At 44.5% G+C, this 24,395-nt stretch overlaps 1 protein-coding gene across 5 annotated transcripts in view; it reads right to left on the minus strand.

The window, feature by feature from the left end:
- mgaa (MAX dimerization protein MGA a) overlaps positions 1-24,395 on the minus strand; it is a 130,092-nt gene that overhangs the window by 87,500 nt on the left and 18,197 nt on the right. For all 5 annotated transcript variants that reach the window (XM_070878829.1, XM_070878830.1, XM_070878831.1 and 2 more), the window contains exons 3-4: positions 15,893-17,066; positions 768-834 (exon numbers count right to left, since the gene is read on the minus strand). In XM_070878829.1, coding sequence (XP_070734930.1) covers positions 768-834; positions 15,893-17,066 — 1,241 coding nt within the window. The remainder of the gene's footprint in view (positions 1-767; positions 835-15,892; positions 17,067-24,395) is intronic.

Below are 24,395 nucleotides of genomic sequence, written 5' to 3' on the forward strand. Positions count from 1 at the left end.
AAAAAGGTAGAATTAAATGCTGTGTGGACTCAAAAGTTGCTAAACTTCTGGGACCTTGGAAATGTTACATAGAATTACATAGAATATACAGCACAGAAACAGGCCATCCGGCTCAACCAGTCCATGCCGGTGTTTGCTCCACACCAGAGTTGTATAAGGAAGACAAATTAGTCTGGGTGTTTAAAGCAGAATCCAATATTTGACAAACATCTTGCAGACCTGCTTGATTTACCATTGAGAAACAGGGAGAAAGTTCAAAATACCTTCCCCCAGGATATTAATAATTTGATAATGTAGTGTAACCTATATGATCTGTAGAAGAAATAAAACTGATGAGCGAAATGGCCTTTCCTGCACCATGCTCTCTTACGTTCTTACTTATCCATTTTTCCCAAGGAATGTATTACCGCTTCGTGCCTCACAATACTGCCCTGTGCATGAAACTGAGATCCTTTATTAATCCCTCCCATAGGCAAATTCAGATCATATGGCTCTCAACAGCACAAAGTTCTGTTGCACATTCTGCCAGAAGGTTGTTTCTGATCAGTTAGTTATAGTGATTTAAATATTGATTTTGCTCATTTCTATCACTGAATGCATAAGCTGCCACATAGCTCTCGTCAAAAGCAACAGAAAGGTAATGGTACAAACAGAACCTTGAGTAATACCACACGGAGACAACTGCTCAAACTTCACCTCGGGATTTGTGTAACTGACAGTATCACAGCTCAGCACACACAAGGAAGGAGACTTTGTGTGGTTAGTACCTGTCTGATGGATGGGATCACTGGGGTCCTCTGGCATCTGCTCAACCAGGTGGGACTGCAGAGCATCCTGTACAAATATAAATCCAGACACTTAAATGAGATAAAGACTAAATAAATCAGAACTACACATGTAGAAACACTTCAGTCAGCAAAACCCGGTTTCTCTTTAAAAAGGCGAAGAAATGAACAAGAGGTGGATTCGAGGGAAAGGAAATAGCTCTGACTGAACCACCCCTTTCATAACCCTCATCCAGCCATTAGAATAAACTGTGACATGTTTGAGCTGTAAAGCAAACATCAAGGCTTACTCTCTAAGCCTCTGCGTCAGTTTCCCTTGCTCCCTCCTTCCAAGGCATCTCTCGGATCCCACTGCTCGCTCTCCCTGCCTCCTACCCAAGTCCCATCAGTCGCTGTACTCTCCTGAGCTGGTGATACCACTACAATGACCCAGATTCTGCGGTCAGTGGCGAATGAATGGCACTCGCTATTCAGTACGCTTACAGAATTTATGTGGGCTTTTACACAGCAATTTGCGGTCATCGGTCAAAGCAGCGCGGCATCCTCTACAGTGCTAGCTAGCAACAGTGCATCGCCTCAACCAATCAGATTGAAGAATCCTTACTGAGGCACGCAGAGTCTAAACCAGGAAGTGTAAGTGAGCATATTCATTGTAAAATCATGTACAGAAAGTGAAAAAGAGAGGGACACAAAGATGGGATTGAGAGAGATAAGAGACAGAAAGAAGAAAAAATAAGTTTTTATTTTAAAGAAAAGATTTGCATTTATATAGGGCCTTTCTCGACCTCAGTGTCCCAAAGTGCTTTATTGCCAATGATACTTTGGAAATGTAGACACTATTGTAATGTTGGAAATGCGGCAGCAAATTTGCTCACAGCAAGCTCCCACAAACAGCAATATAGTGCCATGGGATCTTTTACATCAACCTGAGAGAGCAGACAAGGCCTCCAACAACAATTAAAATGTGAAGGAATGAGACTCCATATTTGGAGAAGTTAATTTTCAGTGCTGGAGAGGTTGGCAGTAATTAAGACTTATCACGCCGTTAAAATTACAATTACACTTGAATAAACAAGCCCTAACTTTTTCTGGCATGTTTATAGGGTATCCAGTGAGTAAGTACCGTAACTTCATGCGCTCGTGTATTTGAATACGGAGTCTCTCGACGAGGTACCATTGTAGCGAAGCTTCGAGCGGAGCAGGGCAACTCGGACAGCAACTTCCTGATTCCCATGTTTAACTGCGCATGTGTAAACGCTGTCCAATTTACTCCTTAATAACGGTAAGCACGGTTAGCTCACCGCTATTTCTATAGCAAATCTTTCACACCCAAGTCCACAAACAAAACATGAGTAGATTTAGTGATCCTCCACTGCTACTGGAGATGCAGGCTGAGTTGGTCTGAAACATAGAAAATAGGTGCAGGAGTAGGCCATTCGGTCTTTCGAGCCTGCACCACCATTCAATATGATCATGGCTGATCATGCAACTTCAGTACCCCATTCCTGCTTTCTCTCCAGTACCCTTGATCCCTTTAGCCGTAAGGGCCACATCCAACTCTTTTATGAATATATCTAATGAACTGGCCTCAACAACTTTCTGTGGTAAAGAATTCCGCAGGTTCACAATTCTCTGAGTGAAGAAGTTTCTCCCCATCTCGGTCCTAAATGGCTTACCCCTTATCCTTAGACTGTGACCCCTGGTTCTGAACTTTCCCAATATCGGGAACATTCTTTCTGCATCTAACCTGTCCAATCCAGTCAGAATTTTATGTTTCTATGAGATTCCCTCTCATCCTTCTAAATTCCAGTGAATATAAGCCTAGTCGATCCAGTCTTTCTTCATATGTCAGTCCTGCCATCCCGGGAATCAGTCTGGTGAACCTTCACTGCACTCCCTCAGATTAAGAGACCAAAACTGTACACAATATTCAAGGTGTGGCCTCACCAAGGCCCTGTACAACTGCAGTAAGGCCTCCCTGCTCCTATACTAAATTATTTTCGCTATGAAGGCCAACATGCCATTTGCGTTCTTCACCGCCTGCTGTACCTGCATGCCAACTTTTAATGACTGATGTACCATGACACCCAGATCTCGTTGCACCTCCCCTTTTCCTAATCTGTCACCGTTCAGACAATTTCTGCCTTCCTGTTTTTGCCACCAAAATGGATAACCTCACATTTATCTACATTATACTGCACCTGCCATGTAATTGCCCACTCACCTAATCTGTCCAAGTCACCCTGCAGCCTCTTAGCAACCTCCTCACAGCTCACACTGCCACCCAGCTTAGTGTCACCTGCAAACTTCAAGATATTACATTCAATTCCTTTGTCTAAATCACTGATGTATATTGTAAATAGCTGGGGTCCCAGCACTGAACCTTGCGGTACCCCACTAGTCACTGCCTGCCATTCTGAAAAGGACATGTTTATGCCTACTCTTTGTTCATGTCTGCCAACCAGTTCTCTATCCACGTCAATACATTATCCCCAATACCATGTGCTTTAATCTTTGTCAAAAAAGTCTTTTGAAAGTCCTAATACACCATATTCATTGGTTCTCCCTTGTCCACTCTATTAGTTACATCCTCAAAAAATTCTAGAAGATTTGTCAAACATGAATTCCCTTTCATAAATCCATGCTGACTTGGACCGATCCTGTCACTGCTTTCCAAATGCGCTGCTATTACATCTTTATAATTGAGTACAACATTTTCCCCACTCCCGATGTCAGGCTAACCGATCTATAATTCCCTGTTTTCTCTCTCCACTTTTTTAAAAAAAAGGAGGGTGTTACATTAGCTACCCTCCAATCCATAGGAACTGATCCAGAGTCTATAGAATGTTGGAAAATGACCACCAATGCTTCCACTATTTCTAAGGCCACTTCCTTAAGTGCTCTGGGATGCAGACTATCGGGCCCTGGGGATTTATCGGCCTTCAATCCCATCAATTTCCCTAACACAATTTCCTGACTAATAAGGAATTCCTTCAGTTCCTCCTTCTCGCTAGACCCTCAGTCTCCTAGTATTTCCCCAAGATTATTTGTGTCTTCCTTCGTGAAGATAGAACCAAAGTATTTGTTCAATTGGTCTGCCATTTCTTTGTTCCCCATTATAAACTCACCTGATTCTGACTGCAAGGGACCTACATTTGTCTTCACTAATCTTTTTCTCTTCACATATCTATAGAAGCTTTTGCAGTCAGTTTTTATGTTCCCTACAAGCTTCCTCTCATACTCTATTTTCCCCCTCCTAATTAAACCCTTTGTCCTCCTCTGCTGAATTCTAAATTGCTCCCAGTCCTCAGGTTTGTTGCTTTTTCTGGCCAATTTATATGCCTCTTCCTTAGATTTAACACTATCCCTAATTTCCCTTGCTAGCCACGGTTCAGCCACCTTCCCCGTTTTATTTTTATGCCAGACAGGGATGTAATATTGTTGAAGTTCATCCATGTGATCTTTAAATGTCTGCCATTGCCTATCCACCAGCAACCCTTTAAGTATCATTTGCTAGTCTATCCTAGCCAATCCACGTCTCATACCACTGAAGTTACCTTTAAGTTCAGTATCCTTGTCTCTGAATTAACTGTGTCACTCTCCATCTTAATAAAGAATTCTACCATATTATGGTCACTCTTCCCCAAGGGGCCTCGCACAACAAGATTGCTAATTAATCCTCTGTCATTACACAACACCCAGTCTCGGATGGCCAGCTCTCTAGTTGGTTCATCGACATGTTGGTCTAGAAAACCATCCCTTATACAATCCAGGAAATCCTCCTCCACCGTATTGCGACCAGTTTGGTTAGCCCAATCTATATGTAGATTAAAGTCACCCATGATAACTGCTGTATTTTTACTGCATGCATCCCTAATTTCTTGTTTAATGCTGTCCCCAACCTCACTACTACTGTTTGGTGGTCTGTACACAACTCCCACTAGCGTTTTCTTCCCTTTGGTGTTCCGCAGCTCCACCCATACAAATTCCACATCATCCAAGCTAATGTCCTTCCTTACTATTGCGTTAATCTCTTTAACCAGCAATGCTACCCCACCTCCTTTTCCTTTCTGTCTATACTTTCTGAATGTTGAGTTCCCAGCCTTGGTCACCCTGGAGCCATGTCTCAATTACATCATATCCGTTAAAAGTTGTCTGCGCAGTTAATTCATCCACCTTATTACGAATGCTCTTCGCATTGAGACACAGAGCCTTCAGGCTTGTTTTTTTAAACACTCTTTGTCCTAGTCATCTAATGTAAGTTTTCAGTGCAGCTCTGTGCTGGGGTATGGGATGGAAAAATTCGCTCTAGAAACTACATGTAGCTTCTCGATAGTGAGTTTCAAAATTAGAATGAAGTTTGTTAGTTTGCTCACTGGATTTCCACAGAGAGCAGGTCTACCAATCTTGGACAAGTCATGTTGGGAAGGAGAAGGGAAGAGAACCAGGATATTCTGTCGAAAGCATCTGAGCAGTCAAGTGCACAGCCAATTAAGGAGTGATAGGCAGCATCCTTAGACCAAACAACCCAATTCCCTAATACTATAGTTTTTTTTTTTAAAAAAGAATTTACTGGAAATACACAAGTCCTTGCAACAACCCAATCCCACCTTCTGCAGTTGGTGGAATGTTACATTATATATATGTTTGGTCTTCCTTCAAACGCATCAATTTCAAAAGGAGCAAGCGCCATTCTGAGAGCATCAATATCATAAGGGGCAATGGTCCCGAAATTGATGATCTTCTGCTGCCGCCCAATTCTCAGCGGTATTCGGGCGGTCCGTGGTTTTTCACTGCCTGCTGCCGCTGCGATCCTTCAGCGGAACTTTCAGGAAAATGTAGCGGGTGGCAGCGGCATGTAGACTCGGCAAAGATCGGAAGCAGAGTTGTGCGCATGCGTGTTTTTTGTTTTAAATACGCACACGCGATTTTTTTTTTATATCGACATAGCTTTTGCCGCGATTGAGGGTCGGCTGTGCAAGCTTGGGAGGTACAGTGACTTCGAAAGAGAGAGAAGACAGTGAGAAGATGAGAGAGAGAGTGAGTGAAAACAGAAAGTATCGAAGACAACGGACAAAGCAGGGTAAGTCAGAAAAAAAAAGAATAATTGTGCAAGATTTATTAACGATCTTGAATAAAATCATGAGCGAGAAGACGACCCTGACAAAAGTCAAAGATGGACAGAGGCCGAGGAGCTGGATGCACTTGTTTCTGCGGTGGAGGCAAGGTATAGAGGATGGTCGTGGGAAGCCAGCCCCGGTCCAGTACCAGCGGATCGGAAGGAAATTGGGGAGGCCATATCCGCAGTGGGGACAATCGTGAGGGATGGAGACCAATGTCGCAAAAGGTGGAATGACATTGTAGCCGCAGCCAGCAATGATCTTATTGATGCACTCTCTTACTACTTACAATGTAAATCTAAATGGGATTAATGGGACATAATACTAAGGACTAGTGCTTTGATAGCTATTTGTGTGTGCCTGTCTGTGCGTGTGCCGCATGTATAAATCGGTTAAAGATTGCAGAATTGTCAACCAACGCTACCGTGCAGCGGCGCACAGGAGGAGGCCCACCAAAGGTGCTGGACATAAGTGATTTGGTGCAGCGTGCCTTAGCCTTGGTGGGTGGGCACAACCATGCAACCACCCAGCGGTGTTTGTCTCTTGCCACAGCATTGTAAGTTGTGGTCATGTAATGTCATCTCAAAATAATATAACGTACTGTGATGTTGGGGTCATGCAATGTAGTCATGCATTTTAAAGTATTGTCTGTCGGCCATATATAAAGCAGTTATGCAGCAGTGGTGGTCCTTGAACTAAGACTGTGTTACGTGACGGTACTCATGTCACCCTGACCCCTCCCCTGCTGCTAACCACTGAAATGGTGCTTTGTGCTTGCAGATGCTGATTCGGATGACACCGAGATAGACGCCGCCTCGACCTCCTCAATTCAACCAGCAACAGCCTTGACCTCTGGCACCCAAAGAGCCTCTGGCGGAACGCTCACCTCAAGCTCCTTCAGACCCCCCCACCCCGCCTCAACCTCCATGAGAGCCTCCGACTCCACCTCCGCCACCCAGGGAGACCAAGAACAGGAGGAACAAGAGACACTATCTGAGCCACTTCAACTGGGGTGAGGGGGAAAAGAGAGGAGGGGCAGTCCATTGTTTTAACATTTGTGTCTGCACCACGGAGGCTGATGCAGCAAAGAGGGAATAAGAACATAAGAAATAGGAACAGGAGTAGGCCATACGACCCCTCGAGCCTGCGCCGTCATTTAATACGATCATGGCTGATCCGATCATGGACTCAGGTCCACTTCCCCGCTGGTCCCCATAACCCCTTATTCCCTTGCCGCAAGACAGGACATGGTTGAACTGTCGAGGATGAGTGTCGAGACAGGTGGAGAGCTCCTCCAGGCCATGGCTGCGATAGCTGAGCACATCGCAGGACTTCCAGACCGACATGAGAAGTCTATATCGAGGCTGACTGCCGCGGTGGAGCGAAGCACCGAGGCGTGGATGCTATGCGGCAATTGATGGTCTCGGGATATGGCACGGCACGCCCCCCCCCCCTCCCCCAGGATATGACACGCCCACCCCCCCCCCCCCCCCCCCCGATATGGCACGCCCCACACCCCACACCCCCTCACACCCCACCCCCATAGCAGCCGGGCCTTCCACATCACGAACTGCTCGTGAGTCCAATCATGGCACCACCATTGTCTTCTGGATGCAGTGCTGCACAATGTCCTGGTCCCAATGTGGGGAGGGGTGGGGGTGGGGGTTGGCGAAACAGGAAGAAGGGGAGGGGTGTGACGGTAAAGAGGCGGGGGGGGGGGGGGGGGAGAGAGGCGGTGGGAGTGGCTAGAGGGATGGGTATTGGTTGTTTTTGTACATGTTGTTGATGTTGTTCTTGGTGTTTTATATGTTGCTGTTTGATTAAAAATGTTTAGTGTTCACTGTAAATTGTTAAAAATAATCTATTAAGTATTAAACTGTTGACATTTTTGAAAGTTTTTGAATGTTTTGAATGTTTTACAATTTTATATAAATCTTTTTATTGAATTTAACCACTCTTGTACAGTGTCTAACTTTTAGAAAATGAAGGATAACAGTCATCAGTGTTCCATACAGTGGGCAGACAAAGCTGGTGTTGCAGGGATGCTGCCACGGTACACTACTACCATCTGCTTAAGATCGGCTAAGATAAGGCAAGACCTTACTTTTCAGGACAGTAGTTAGGGCGGGCAGTAAATGGATCTTAGTGATCAAATTTGCGTTTTTGGGCCTTCTCAGATAGGCGGGCAGTATCGACTACTGATGGAGGTAAATATCTGATGAATTTCCCATAAGTGAGCAGTAATTGATTTTTTCTTAAATCAAATTCGCATTTCTGGGAGATAAGTGGATGGTCATATGATGAATTTCGGGCCCAAAGTCCTTAAATGTTTTTCCTCTTTGGGAAGTGCTAAGAACATAAGAAATAGGAGCAGGAGTAGTCCATTTGGCCCCTCGAGCCTGCTCCGCCATTCAATAAGATCATGGCTGATCTGATCTTGGCCTCAACTCCACTTCCCTGCCCACTCCCCATAACCTGGACTCCCTTATCGCTCAAAAATCTGTAACTCCACCGTAAATATATTCAATGACCCAGCATCCACAGCTCTCTGAGGCAGAGAATTCCAGATTTATGACCCTCAGAAGAAACTCCTCCTCATCTCAGTGTTAAATGGGCGACCCCTTATTCTGAAACTATACCCCCTAGTTCTAGATTCCCCCACGAGGGGAAACATCCTCTCTGCATCTACCCTGTCAAGCCCCCTCATAATCTTATATTTCAATAAGATCACCTCTCATTCTTCTAAACACCAATGAGTATCGGCCCAACCTGCTCAACCTTTCTTCATAAGACAACCCCCTCATGTCAGCAATCAATGTAGTTAACCTTCTCTGAACTACCTCCAATGCAAGTATATCTCTCCTTAAATAAGGAGACCAATATTGTACACCGTACTCCAGGTGTGGTCTCACCAACGCCCTGTACAGTTGTAGCAGGACTTCCCTACTTTTATACTCCATCCCCCTTGCATTAAAGGCCAACATTCCATTTGCCTTCTTAGCTACTTGAATGCTACCTTTTTGTGTTTCATGTACAAGGACCCCCAGATCCCTCTGTACTGCAGCATTTTGTAATATCTCTCTATTTAAATAATAATTTGCTTTTTTATTTTTCCTACCAAAGTGGATAACCTCACATTTTCCCACATTATACTCCATCTGCCAAATTTTTTCCCCCACTCACTTAGCCTGTCTATATCCTTTTGCAGATTCTTTGGGGCCAAAATTGCCCCTCTCCTTAAGGTCTGTTAACACCGCACATCGGCGGCCACGCTGCGGAGTGGAATGGAGTGGTCGCCTACTTTTGGTGGAATGACCAATTGCCCTCCCGAGTTTTCCCTCTGGTGACCCGATCATCCCTTATCGCTCCATTGCTGCCGATCCGTGGTAAGCGTGTCATCACCATGCGCACCGTCGATCTATCCCAACGACGACATTCTCCTCTGAAAACATTTGGTCTGCCCAGCGGTGCCAAAACAAGCTTTCACCTGGTGGTCCAGTGAGACTGTGGCCTTCTACAGCGAATTCCCTTAAAGAGAATAATGGGAATGTTTTTTTTTGTTGGCCGACTACTAGGTCGGCCCAACAATTATACCCGCCCACGCCCCCCAACCCCGGGTTCAGCCTCCATGCTGGCCCAAAGTTTTTAAAAATGCGGAGGCTCTCCGTGAAGGAGAGAGCCATGGTGATGCAGCGCCATGATTACGTGATTGCGGCGGTGACTCCGCTTCGTCCCTCAGTTGCTGTCATCGCCACATTTTTGCCCCTCAGGTATATTGGGCTGTGTTGCCTGGATTAAGGACCGCCCCATTATGACCGACTTCCGAATCAAAAAAAACCAAAGAGCACAATTTTGCGAAAGAATCGACCTGAATCGCAGCTGCAGTAAAAACCACCGAAATGTTTCGAGCAGGCGGAAATTTGTACCCCTTTGTGTCCTCTTCACAACTTGCTTTCCCACCTATCTTTGTATCATCAGCAAATTTGGCCACATTACACTCGGACTGTTCATCCAAGTCATTAATATAGATTGTAAATAGTTGAGGCCCCAGCACTGATCCCTGCGGCACCCCACTAGTTAGTTTGCCAACCGGAAAATGACCCATTTATCCCGACTCTCTGTTCTCTGTTAGTTATCCAATCCTTTATCCATGCTAATATATTACCCCCAATCCCGTGAGCTTTTATCTTTTGCAGTAACCTTTTATGTGGCACCTTATCGAATACTTTCTGGAAATCCAAATACACAACATCTACTGGTTCCTCTTTATCCACTCTGTTCGTTACATCCTCAAAGAATTCCAGCAAATTTGTCAAACATGATTTCTCTTTCATAAAACCATGCTGACTCTGCTTGACCGTATTATGATTTTCTAAATGTCCTGCTACTTCCTTAATAATGGACTCCAGCATTTTCCCAATGACAGATGTTAGGCTAACTGGGCTATAGTTTCCTACTTTCTGGCTCCCTCCTTTCTTAAATAGGGATGTTACATTTGCAGTTTTCCAATCCGCTGGGACCTCTCCAGAATCCAAGAAATGTTGGCAGATTACAACCAAGGCATCCACGATTTCTGGAGCCACTTCTTTTAAGACCCTAGGATGCAAGCCATCAGGTCCAGGGGACTTGTCCACCTTTAGTCCCATTAGTTTGTCTAGTACTTTATCTCTAGTGATAGTTTTAAGTTCTCCCCTCCCTAAAGCCCCTTGATTATCTATTATTGGTTTTTAGTGTCTTCTACTGTGAAGACCAATACAAAATATTTATTCAAAGTCTCTGTCATTTCCCTGTTTCCCATTATTAATTCCCCAGTCTAATCCTCTAGAGGACTAAAGTTTACATTAGCTACTCTCTTCCTTTTTAATACCTGTAGAAGCTCTTATTGTGTTTTTATATTTCTTGCTAGTTTACTCTCAAACCATCTTCTCTCTCTATTTTTTTAGTTGTCCTTTGCTGGTTTTAAAAAATGTCCTAATCCTCTGGCCTACCACTAATCTTCGCAACATTGTATGCTTTTGTTTTCACTTTGATACCACCCTTAGTTAGTCACGGGTGGTTCATCCTTCTCTTAAGAGTCTTTCTTTCTCACTGGAATATATCTTTGCTGAGAGTTATGAAATATCTCCTTAAATATCTGCTACTGCTTATCTACCATCTTACCCGTTAATCTATTTTCCCAGTTTACTTTAGCCAACTCGGTCTTCATACCTTTGTAATTGCCTTTATTTAAGTTCAGGACACTAGTTTGAGACCCAAGTTTCTCACCCTCAAACTGAATTTGAAATTCCACTATGCTATGATCACTCTTCTCTACAGGATCCTTTACTACGAGATCATTAATTAATCCTGTGTCATTACACATTACCAGATCATGAATAACCTGCTTGCTGGTTGGTTCCACAACGTATTATTCTAAGAATCCATCCCGAATACATCAAGAACTCTTCCTCTAGGCTATGTTTGCCAATTTGATTTGTCCAATCTATATGAAGATTAAAATCACTCATGATTATTGCAGTACCTTTCTTACAAGCCTCCATTATTTCTTGATTTATACTCTGTCCTACAGTGTAGCTACTGTTTGGGGGCCTATAGACTACACCCACCAGTGACTTCTTTCCGTTATTATTCCTCATCTCCACCCAAACTGATTCTACATCTTGATCTTCCGAGCCAATATCATTTCTCGTTATGCATTGATCTCACCTTTTATTAACAGAGCTACCCCACCTCCTTTTCCTGTCTGTCTATCCTTCCGAAATGTCAAATACCCTTAAATATTCACTTCCCAGCCTTGGTCACCTTGCAACCATGTTTCTGTAATGGCTATCAGATTATACCCATTTATTTCTATTTTGTGTCGTCAACTCATCTACCTTGTTACGAATGCTGCATGCATTCAGATAAAGAGCTTTTAATTTTGTCTTTTTATCATTTTTCCCTACTCTGACTCCATTTACTGATGCACTTTTATGTTTATATGCTCTGTCCTGGTTATCAGTACTCCTATCGCTACCCTGTACCTTCTCCTTTCTCTTTGACTTTTTAAATTTCTGCTCACCTGAACCCTCCCCCACACTATTTAGTTTAAAGCCGTATCTACAGCCCTAGTTATTCGATTTGCCAGCCCGTCCCAACAGAACAGTTCACTCTTACCCCAGTACTGGTGCCAGTGCCCTAAGACTCGAACTCATTTCTCCCACACCAGTCTTTGAGCCACGTGTTTAACTCTCTGATCTTATTTACCCCATCCAAATTTGCTTGTGGCTCAGGTAGTAATCTAGAGATTATTACCTTTGTGGTTCTGCTTTTTAAATTTAGCCCCTAGCTGCTCATACTCCCTCAGCAGAACCTCTTTCTTTGTCCTACCTATGTCATTGGTACCTACGTGGACCACGACAACTGGATCTTTCCCCTCCCACTCCAAGTTCCTCTCCAGCCCAGAGGAGATGTTGTTAACTCTGGCACCGGGCAGGCAACACAGCCTTCGGAACTCACACTCTCGGTTGCAGAGAAAAGTATCTAGCCCCGTAACTATACTGTCCCCTACCACTGCTACGTTTCTTTTTACTCCCCCAACTTGAATGGCCCCCCTCTACCATGGTGCTGTGGTCAGTTTGCTCATCCTCCCTGCAGTCCCTGGGCAAGTATTCATTATTCTATTTATAAGTGGAGGCTGATTAAGTAAGGAATAATACTGTTCTACAAATTAATATTACTTGCCAACAAATGCATCGATAATAGCACCCCAAAGGATGGGAGGTAACTAATTAAAAAAACATCTGGGTGCACTTAGACCTGCAATGGGAACAGTCTTCCTCGTCATTAGTTCAAACTCCACATACAAACGTTGAAAACAAAAAAAGCACACAATCCCCTTTAAAACTGCATTAAATGGACAATTTCTTCCCATCTGTAATATACAAGATCTCATTCTGTGAACACATCAAAGTTCATTTGAAAGTAACCAGCAGGAGTGTGACAAGAGATCATGCACGAATTCAAGAAAAACAGAAAAATGGGAAACTCCAAATCAACCAAGGGGAAAGGCTGGAAGGAGCATTTAGCTCTTAAAAACGACAATGGTCTCAGCCATCCCGATACATTTGTCAAACACAACTTGCCTTTAACAAATCTATGCTGTACATCATTGGTTAACCCGTACATTTCTAAATGCTTACTACTTTTATTTAGAATTAAAGAACCATCGAGCTAAGAAGATGCGGAGATTGGAAACTAGATAGGAAAATCTATTCCAAACCCTTTAATAACAACAGCTGCTTGCATTTATATAATGCCTTTAATGTAGGAAAACAAAAAGAGTTTGCAGATGAATAACTGCTACAGTTAACAAATTCCTGTGGAGAAATTGGAACAGATATTCCTAGATCTTTCTCCTGACGTAATAGAAAACAAAATGAGGTGCAATATCAGAATGAGACCTTCAATGAAGCTGTATTGAGGCACGCATACATTGAGCTGTATGGTTGCTGCAAAAGCGGGAGCACCAAATCTTCACATTACCAATTTTGATCATTGTTTACTTAGCCACACACAAAGCTTGAATAAATGGGCAAGAATGAAATATTTAAATATGAAAGGGGCGAAATTCGGAACCCGGGGCAAGGCGGGACTTCCTGTACCAGGCGCATAATTTCCGCCCCGGCAGCGAAATTGGGGTTCTTGCCCCCAAGAGGAAGTGGAGTGCAATGTTGGGACTGGGGCGCTAACCGTGGGACTTTTCCAGCGCTGGTGGGAGCACAGGGCTAGTGAATTTTCACTCCGGGACGAAAACGGTTCGCTGCGCACAGTGATAACATCATCATCGCCGGCGCAGCAATCGGTTAGTGTCTCCGCTAACTCCCGCCGAATTTTGCAGGAGTTGGTAATGGTCCCGCAGGCCAGGTGAGAAATCATTTGCGCCCCGTTAACGGGTGGCGCAAACGCAAATTTCTCCCCCGAAGTTTCAGAGACCCAAACCCACAGACGGCAAATCGCAATCATTTGACTCACAATTTTCTGATAAGCCAGCCGCTGCATTCCAGATCCCATTAGTGTATTTATTCAATACCATTCAGGGATTTATTCTGAGTAGATGTTTAATGTTTTAGCCCCAAATAGATTTCTGATCCTTACTGAATTGTTCGGCAAGTTATCACCAATAGTGAACCAGAAGGGTAGTCAGATGACAGGTGACATAAGGAATGCTCGGACCATCCACCTCCCAGATGTATTCCCTTAATCACTTAGTCAAGTATTAATCGTGGCTCAGCAGGTAACACTCACACCCCTGAGTCCGATGGTTGTGGGTTCAAATCCCACTCCAGAGACTTGATGATAAAATCTATGCTGACATTCCAGAGTAGTACTTTTAGATGAGATGCTAAAAGAGTCTGCCCTCTCAGGTAGACATAAAAGATCCCATGGTACTATTTGAAGAAGAGCAGGAGAGTTTTCCCCCGTGTCCTAGTCAATATTTATCCCTCAATCGACATCACAAACTGATTATCTGTTGCTGAATTTCCTATATTACAACAATGGCTACACTTCAAAAAGTACTTCACTGGCTGTAAAGCACTTTGGGACATCCCGAGATCATGAAAGACGCTATGTAAATGTAAATCTTTCTTTCAATCAATCAATCAGACAAGAGGTTCAGATTGATGCAACAAAGTTAAACACAGCAGCTGGATAAGGACTTAAACACAGCATGGGGACAGATGATGGAGCTTAAAAAAATATCACATCACCGAGCAATGTCCTTCACTTTTTTCTTAAACGTATCACTTCAAATGAAATTTGATCATCTTTAAATAGGCTTGTGTACAGTACTCTGTTAAAAACATTCCCCAAAGAAGAGAATGACCACAATTTAGATTACAAGCTCTGCATTAGGGAGACCAAACTGACTTTGTGAGACACCTATTCAGTCCGCAAGCGTGATCCTGAGCTTCCAGTCGCTTGTCAATTTAATTCTCCACTAAACTCGCACTCTGGCCTTGGCCTCCTATACTGTTCTAATGAAGCTTAATGGAAACATCTTTCGATTAGGCACGTTAAACCCTTCCAAACTCACTGAGCTCAACAATATCAGATCATAATCACCACTCTAATTTTTTCGGCAAGCAGGTGCTAGTAATGATTCTGCTTTTCTCATTTTCAGCTTCTCTAGACCCACCTTTTGTTTCTTTTCTTGCCCCATTACCATCCCCTTTTCCTTGAACCATCTCTTTTGTCATTTAATCACTCCTGCCTTCAATCCAATCACGGACCTTCCTTTTTGTTCTTTCCTCCCCTTGCCCCTTTCCCCTTCTCTACACTTGCTTAAAACCAGTAATGTCTTTAACTATTTCTGGATCCGATGAAAGGTCATCGACCTGAAACATTAACTCGGTTTCTTTCTCCACAGAGGCTGCCTGACCTGATGAGTATTTCCAACATTTTCTGTTTTATTTCAGATTTCCAGCATCTGCAGTGTTTTGCTTTTGTATTTTGGAGTTGTTAAATTGGTCTAAAAGTACAAAATGAGCTCATTGGTTTCTAATTCGCTATGAGCCTGTTTTACACTGCTGCTGTAGACTAATTCCACCCCAAAGGGGTTTTGAGCCTATGGGTGAAATGAAGCTGAATAAACCTGCGTATGACCGAAGCCACCACACTCCCTCAGCACCGCTTTAATGATTATTTTTACTGATACTTTTGGATTCAATAACTTCCCCAAACCATCGTTATCCAGACATGGTCAATTACAAAAAAAGTACCAGGAGCTTATTTATGATTTTGTTTTTTGAATTTTTACGTTACAACTATATAAGCAGTCACACAAATACCAAAATGTCCCCTTTTTCCAATATGCCTAAGTATCCTAAATGGGATCACATTTTCCACATTGTGATGCAATCTCTTTAACCCTCAACACAAATCGTTAAATGAAATAAATGCCCCAAATATATGGGTAACGTAATATTTCTGGTTAAGTGGCCTCACCTGAGATGCATACGACACAAAGGTAACACCCTCCACGTCATCCAGGTCTGGATTAACATCACAGAATGTTTCTTCCTGTTCCAGGTGTTCGGAGGAGCCCAGAGAAGCGGCTGCCTCCGAGACAGAATCTGAAGGTTTCGTAGTCAGCCGTAGCTTTTTTGGTCGACTCCGTGTATAAGCTCCCACCGGGGATTGCTGGTCCAACACACGTGGGAGCCTGGAACTGGTACGTAGTACAGTTGATTCCTCAGTACAATCAGTCGTGTCACCTAGATGTCTCCAGATACCCAAACTGAATATCTTAGAAGACAAACGCGTAGACTTAGAGCAGACAGGCAACATAGGGGCGTCCTCAATACAATTATCTGCCCCATCTGGAGAACTCCAAATTCCAGTACCTAATGCCTTGGCAGTAGGTTTAATCTTACGAAACCCAAAACCTTCTCTAGAGGGCTTTTGGGATGGCAGACTATGTGAAGCAGTTGAGCTATGTGCCACTGCAGAGGTGCTACTTTTCTTCTCAGTTCTTCCCGACACAGAGTCATTCTCTTTGGATCCAGCGCACTCTGGCGATGAATCCACACTGCCCAGTTTGGATTTTTCAGCAGAGCTGGGTGAGCAGATAGGTTTTTCTGCTGAGTTTGGAGAGCGGAGAGCAAGGGGGATCAGAGGTGACCAGTTCCTCCGACAAGGAGACAACAGGTTTTCCGGCAGTTCAGATATTTTTATTGTACCCTTCGTAATAGTGCATGGTTCCAGATAAACTATGGGCATTTTGCCGCTTTCCATTTGCAGCATTTTGGCTTTGGCTGCCCCGTCGGGGCTGCTCAGTGGCCGTTTGGTAACCCCGGAAGAAGTTGCATCCACTTCATTGGTGCAGTTTTTATCAATAGCTTCATTAACTAGCTCACTAGTGGTCTCATCAAGTTGGGCCTCTGATGCTGGAGAGCTCTGACTGGAAGAAGAATCTAAATAATCCTCATCCTCCTCCTCCTCCTCCTCCTCACATTTCACTTCAGCACAGTCAAGCTCCTCTGGGTTTGCTGCATGGTAGTACTCATAGTCTTCTGGTGGCTCTTCCTTGATAATAATGTTAAAAGATTCCTCCTGGTCTTCTGATGATACAACAATGGATGGATGAGTTGAATACACATTGGGGAGTTGTTTCAAGATGCTGAAGGGAAATAAAGAAAATAGAGCTTAAGTACACTGCACACTGGATACAGGATATCCTCAAGAATCTAATACATATCCAACCTCTAACCCTACAATAACTAATGATGCAGTGCAGGACCCTTTCAAATTAGCACACCACTGGCAGATGCCAGCACACTTTACTGACGTGCAAAAATGCTTACATAAAAATTAGTTCTGATATTTATACTAGACAGCATTTATTAGGAGATGTTAAATGGAATCAATAGTGTAGATAAAGAGAAACTATTTCTTCTGGTGGGGCAATCAAAAATGAGGGGACACAATCTTAAAATTAGAGCTAGGCCATTCAGAATGTGGGAGACCAGCCAGGCGTGCGTTGGAATATACAAGTCCAGAGGTATCAAAGGCATGGATGAGGGCTTCAGCAGCAGATGAGCTGAGGCAAGAACAGAAACGGGCAATGTTAGAGGTGGAAATAGGCAGTCTTAGTTATGCTGTGGATGTGTGGTCGAAAGCTCATTTCAGGGTCAAATATGACACCAAGGTTGCAAACAGTCTGCTTTAGCCTGACAGAAGTTGGGGAGAGGGATGGAGTCAGTGGCTAGGGAACGGAGTTTGTGGCGGGGACCAAAAACAATGGCTTCGTTCTTCCCAATATTCAATTTGGGAACATTTCTGCTCTACCAGAATTGGATATTGGAGAAGCAGGCTGACAATTTGGAGACTGTGGAGGAGTCGAGAGAAGTGGTACTGAGGTAGAGCTGGGTGCCATCAGGGTACATGTGGAAACTGACGCTGTGTCTTCGGATGATGTCGCTAAGGGGCAGCATATAGCTCGAGAAATAGGAGAGGGCCAAGGATAGATTCTTGGGGGACACCAGAGGTAACGATGCGGGGGTGGGCAAGAGAAGCCATTGCAGGAGATTGTCTGGCTATTAGATAGATAAGAATGGAACCAGGCGAGTGCTGTCCCACCCAGCTGGACAATGGCGGAGAGGCGGTAGAGAAGGATGGAGTGGTCTACCATGTAGATGGTGATAAGGCTCAAGTACCTCAATGCTGTCTCCAACTTGGTCTGCCTGCCATCTTCCTTTTCACTATTTTCACAAACAAGTTTTGGATGTCAATTTTATCTCTCTTTTTAAAAAAAACGTATTTTGATTAGTTACCCTGCTCACCTCCCGACTTGCCTCTCAGAACCTGCAGCCATATTCTGTCTCCAAAGTCCCTACCAACTTTACCCTGCTGCTTCTGTCCTTAAAGCCTTTCCTGGCCTTACCCTACTCACGTCCTGCCCAAGTCTCTGATCCTTTCCCTACCACTCGCAGTGCTCAACCTCCCTCTGGCCTCCTCTTTCCTTTTCAGCCGTTCAATATGCACCCCTGCCCTACACCTTCCTTATCTTACTGTTCTCCCCGTTCGTGCCCAACGTTGCTGGCCCTTGAATTCTTTACTGGCTACTGGCTTATTTTTCTTCACAGTCTTGCAATTGAAGCTGCTCTTGAGCAAACTGCACATTCAGCCTGGCCTGTACTCCTTTCTTCAGGTCAGCCTTCCAGCATGGTACACCACATCAGTTCCCAACAGGCTCCCATCCTCTTCTCTGCCTCCTGGTAATCCACAACTTATTTTCAAAATGGCCGAGAGCAGTACAATTTGTTTATAGTGCTACAACCATTTTATAAAAAAAATGCTGCTTTCCAGCATAGGTGCTAGGAATCAGCTTAAAAATGTGCTCCGGGCATCAGCCCCAGCACCGTTCCCATCCCGTCCCTTTCTTCAGCAGGCTTCTCATCCAGTCTCATCCTGAGCCTCCACCCTTGCTCTGGTCCGAGCCCCTCTTCGCTACTTTCCAACACTAAAAAAGAGGCAGCTCGTGCAGAGCACGGAGTGCAACAGCATAGAGTGGCATTTGTGAGTTTGGTAAGTGGGTGAGTTTGGGCAAGTGGTGGTGGAAGGTGCTGTTTTGTCTTGTTTTTCCGACCAGTGCTGACACTAGAGCAGCTGATAAGGAGTGCGAGAGTAAGAGACGGAGGCCCAGAGACCAGCCCAACCAGTTGCAGACAAAGATAGAGGGGTGCGAAATCGAGAGGTGACGTCACAGCCAAGCTGGTAAGTGGTTGGCTGTTCGACTGGTAAGTATAACCCTCTTTTAGACTGACTTTTAGATTGGTTTAATTGGCAGCCAACCAATAAGTAGCTGTTTGGGGTTATTAATTTAAGGGTTAAGTCATGGCAGGAGAGCTCGGACCCGTGTCATGCTCCTCCTGTGCTATGTGGGAAGTCAGGGATGCTTCCAGTGTCCCTGACTACTATGTGTGCGGGAAGTGTGTCCAGCTGCAGCTCCTGACAGACCGCATGACGGCACTGGAGCTGTGGATGGACTCACTCTGGAGTATGCGCGATGCTGAGAATGTTGTGGATAGCACACTTAGTGAGTTGGTCACACCGCAGGTAAGGGTTAGGACAGATAGTGAATGGGTGACCAAGAGACAAGGCAAGAGCAGGAAGGTAGTGCAGGAGTCCCCTGCGGTCATCTCCCTCCAAAACAGATATACCGTTTTGGATACTGTTGGGGGAGATGACTTACCATGGGAAGGCACCAGCAGCCAGGTTCATGGCACCGTGGGTGGCTCTGCTGCACAGAAGGGTGGGAAAAAGAGTGGGAGAGCTATAGTGATAGGGGACTCTATTGTAAGGGAAATAGATAGGAGTTTCTGCGGCCGCAACCGAGACTCCAGGATGGTATGTTGCCTCCCTGGTGCAAGGGTCAAGGATGTCTCGGAGCGGCCGCAGAGCATTCTGGAGAGGGAGGATGAACAGCCAGTTGTCGTGGTACATGTAGGTACCAACGATATATGCAAGAAGCGGGAAGAGGTCCAAAAAGCTGAATTTAGGGAGCTAGGAGTTAAATTAAAAAGTAGGACCTCAAAAGGTAGTAATCTCTGGATTGCTACCAGTGCCACGTGCTAATCAGAGTAGAGGGAGCAGGATAGTTAGAATAAATATGTGGCTTGAGCAGTGGTGCAAGAGGGAGGGATTCAAATTCCTGGGACATTGGAACCAGTTCTGGGGGAAGTGGGACCTGTACAAAAGGGACGGTCTGCACTTGGGCAGGACTGGAACTGATGTCCTGGGGGTAACATTTGCTAATGCAGTTCGGGAGTGTTTAAACTAATATGGCAGGGGGATGGGAACCTATGCAGCGAGATAGGACGAAGTAATATGGAGTCAGAAACAGATGGTAGAAAGGTAAAAAGCAATAGTGGAAGGCCGAGTAAACAAAGGCAAGAAACAAAAAGGGCCACACTACGTCATAATTCTAAAAGGACAAAGGGTGTTAAAAAAAACAAGCCCGAAGGCTTTGTGTCTTAATGCAAGGAGTATCCGTAATAAGGTGGATGAATTAACTGCAAATAGATGTTAACAGATATGATGTGATTGGGATTAGAGAGACGTGGCTCCAGGATGATCAGGGCTGGGAACTCAACAACCATGGGTATTCAACATTCAGGAAGGATAGAATAAAAGGAAAAGGAGGTGGGGTAGCATTGCTGGTTAAAGAGGAGATTAATGCAATAGTTATGAAGGACATTAGCTTGGATGATGTGGAATCTATATGGGGAGAGCTGCAGAACACCAAAGAGCAAAAAACGTCAGTGGGAGTTGTGTACAGACCTCCAAACAGTAGTAGTGATGTTGGGCAGGGCATCAAACAGGAAATTAGGGGTGCATGCAATAAAGGTGCAGCAGTTATCATGGGTGACTTTAATATGCATATAGATTGGGCTAACCAAACTGGAAGCAATACGGTGGAGGAGGATTTCTTGGAGTGCATAAGTGATGGTTTTCTAGACCAATATGTCGAGGAACCAATTAGGGGGAAGGCCATCTTAGAGTGGGTGTTGTGCAATGAGAGAGGATTAATTAGCAATCTCGTTGTGCGAGGTCCCTTGGGTAAGAGTGACCATAATATGGTGGAATTCCACATGAGGATGGAGAATGAAACAGTTAATTCAGAGACCATGGTCCAGAACTTAAAGAAGGGTAACTTTGAAGGTATGAGGCGTGAATTGGCTAGGATAGATTGGCGAATGATACTTAAGGGGTTGACTGTGCATAGGCAATGGCAGACATTTAGAGACGGCATGGATGAACTACAACAATTGTACATCCCTGTCTGGCGTAAAAATAAAAAAGGGAAGGTGGCTCAACTGTGGCTATCAAGGGAAATCAGGGATAGTATTAAAATCAAGGAAGTGGCATACAAATTGGCCAGAAATAGCAGTGAACCCAGGGACTGGGAGAAATTTAAAACTCAGCAGAGGAGGACAAAGGGTTTGATTAGGGCAGGGAAAATAGAGTACGAGAGGAAGCTTGCAGGGAACATTAAGACGGACTGCAAAAGTTTCTATAGATATGTAAAGAGAAAAAGGTTAGTAAAGACAAATGTAGGTCCCCTGCAGTCAGAATCAGGGGAAGTCATAATGGAGAACAAAGAAATGGCAGACCAATTGAACAAGTACTTTGGTTCGGTATTCACTAAGGATAACACAAACAACCTTCCGGATATAAAAGAGGTCAGAGGGTCTAGTAAGAAGGAGGAACTGAGGGAATTCCTTATTAGTCGGGAAATTGTGTTGGGGAAATTGATGGGATTGAAGGCCGATAAATCCCTAGGGCCTGATGGACTGCATCCCAGAGTACTTAAGGAGGTGGCCTTGGAAATAGCAGATGCATTGACAGTCATTTTCCAACATTCCATAGACTCTGGATCAGTTCCTATGGAATAGAGGGTAGCCAATGTAACCCCACTTTTTAAAAAAGGAGGGAGAGAGAAAACAGGGAATTATAGACCGGTCAGCCTGACCTCAGTAGTGGGTAAAATTATGGAATCAATTATTAAGGATGTCATAGCAGCGCATTTGGAAAGAGGTGACATGATAGGTCCAAGTCAGCATGGATTTGTGAAAGGGAAATCATGCTTGACAAATCTTCTGGAATTTTTTCAGGATGTTTCCAGTAGAGTGGACAAGGGAGAACCAGCTGATGTGGTATATTTGGACTTTCAGAAGGCTTTCAACAAGGTCCCACACAAGAGATTAATGTGCAAAGTTAAAGCACATGGGATTGGGGGTAGTGTGCTGACATGGAGTGAGAACTGGTCGTCAGACAGGAAGCAAAGAGTAGGAGTAAATGGGGATTTTTCAGAATGGCAGGCAGTGACTAGTGGGGTACCGCAAGGTTCTGTGCTGGGGCCCCAGCTGTTTACATTGTACATTAATGATTTAGACGAGGGGATTAAATGTAGTATCTCCAAATTTGCGGATAACACTAAGTTGGGTGGCAGTGTGAGCTGCGAGGAGGATGCTATGAGGCTGCAGAGCGACTTGGATAGGTTAGGTGAGTGGGCAAATGCATGGCAGATGAAGTATAATGTGGATAAATGTGAGGTTATCCACTTTAGTGGTAAAAACAGAGAGACAGACTATTATCTGAATGGTGACAGATTAGGAAAAGGGGAGGTGCAACGAGACCTGGGTGTCATGGTACATCAGTCATTGAAGGTTGGCATGCAGGTACAGCAGGCGGTTAAGAAAGCAAATGGCACGTTGGCCTTCATAGCGAGGGGATTTGAGTACAGGGGCAGGGAGGTGTTGCTACAGTTGTACAGGGCCTTGGTGAAGCCACACCTGGAGTATTGTGTGCAGTTTTGGTCTCCTAACCTGACGAAGGATATTCTTGCTATTGAGGGAGTGCAGCAAAGGTTCACCAGACTGATTCCCGGGATGGCGGGACTGACATATCAAGAAAGACTGGATCAACTGGGCTTGTATTCACTGGAGTTCAGAAGAATGAGAGGGGACCTCATAGAAACGTTTAAAATTCTGATGGGTTTAGACAGGTTAGATGCAGGAAGAATGTTCCCAATGTTGGGGAAGTCCAGAACCAGGGGACACAGTCTAAGGATAAGGGGTAAGCCATTTAGGACCGAGATGAGGAGAAACTTCTTCACCCAGAGAGTGGTGACCTGTGGAATTCTCTACCACAGAAAGTTGTTGAGGCCAATTCATTAAATATATTCAAAAAGGAGTTAGATGAAGTCCTTACTACTCGGGGGAATCAAGGGTTTATGGCGAGAAAGCAGGAATGGGGTACTGAAGTTGCATGTTCAGCCATGAACTCATTGAATGGCGGTGCAGGCTAGAAGACCGAATGGCCTACTCCTGCACCTATCTTTCTATGTTTCTATTAAGGATGTCATAGCAGCGCATTTGGAAAGAGGTGACATGATAGGTCCAAGTCAGCATTGATTTGTGAAAGGGAAATCATGCTTGACAAATCTTCTGGAATTTTTTCAGGATGTTTCCAGTAGAGTGGACAAGGGAGAACACACAAGAGATTAATTGTGCAAAGTTAAAGCACATGGGATTGGGGGTAGTGTGCTGACGTGGATTGAAAACTGGTTGCCAGACAGGAAGCAAAGAGTAGGAATAAATGGGTACTTTTCAGAATGGCAGGCAGTGACTAGTGGGGTACCGCACGGTTCTGTGCTGGGGCCCCAGCTGTTTACATTGTACATTAATGATTTAGACGAGAGGATTAAATGTAGTATCTCCAAATTTGCGGATGACACTAAGTTGGGTGGCAGTGTGAGCTGCGAGGAGGATGCTATGAGGCTGCAGAGTGACTTGGATAGGTTAGGTGAATGGGCAAATGCATGGCAGATGAAGTATAATGTGGATAAATGTGAGGTTATCCACTTTGGTGGTAAAAACAGAGAAACAGACTATTATCTGAATGGTGACAGATTAGGAAAAGGGGAGGTGCAACGAAACCTGGGTGTCATGGTACATCAGTCATTGAAGGTTGGCATGCAGGTACAGCAGGCGGTTAAGAAAGCAAATGGCATGTTGGCCTTCATAGCGAGGGGATTTGAGTACAGGGGCAGGGAGGTGTTACTACAGTTGTACAGGGCCTTGGTGAGGCCACACCTGGAGTATTGTGTACAGTTTTGGTCTCCTAACTTGAGGAAGGACATTCTTGCTATTGAGGGAGTGCAGCGAAGGTTCACCAGACTGATTCCCGGGATGGCGAGACTGACATATCAAGAAAGACTGGATCAACTGGGCTTGTATTCACTGGAGTTCAGAAGAATGATAGGGGATCTCATAGAAACATTTAAAATTCTGACGGGTTTCGACAGTTTAATGCAGGAAGAATGTTCCCAATGTTGGGGAAGTCCAGAACCAGGGGTCACAGTCTAAGGACAAGGGGTAAGCCATTTAGGACCGAGATGAGGAGAAACTTCTTCACCCAGAGTGTGGTGAACCTGTGGAATTCT

The sequence above is a fragment of the Pristiophorus japonicus genome, chromosome 4 (assembly GCF_044704955.1).
Source record: "Pristiophorus japonicus isolate sPriJap1 chromosome 4, sPriJap1.hap1, whole genome shotgun sequence".
Classification (NCBI taxonomy): domain Eukaryota; kingdom Metazoa; phylum Chordata; class Chondrichthyes; family Pristiophoridae; genus Pristiophorus; species Pristiophorus japonicus.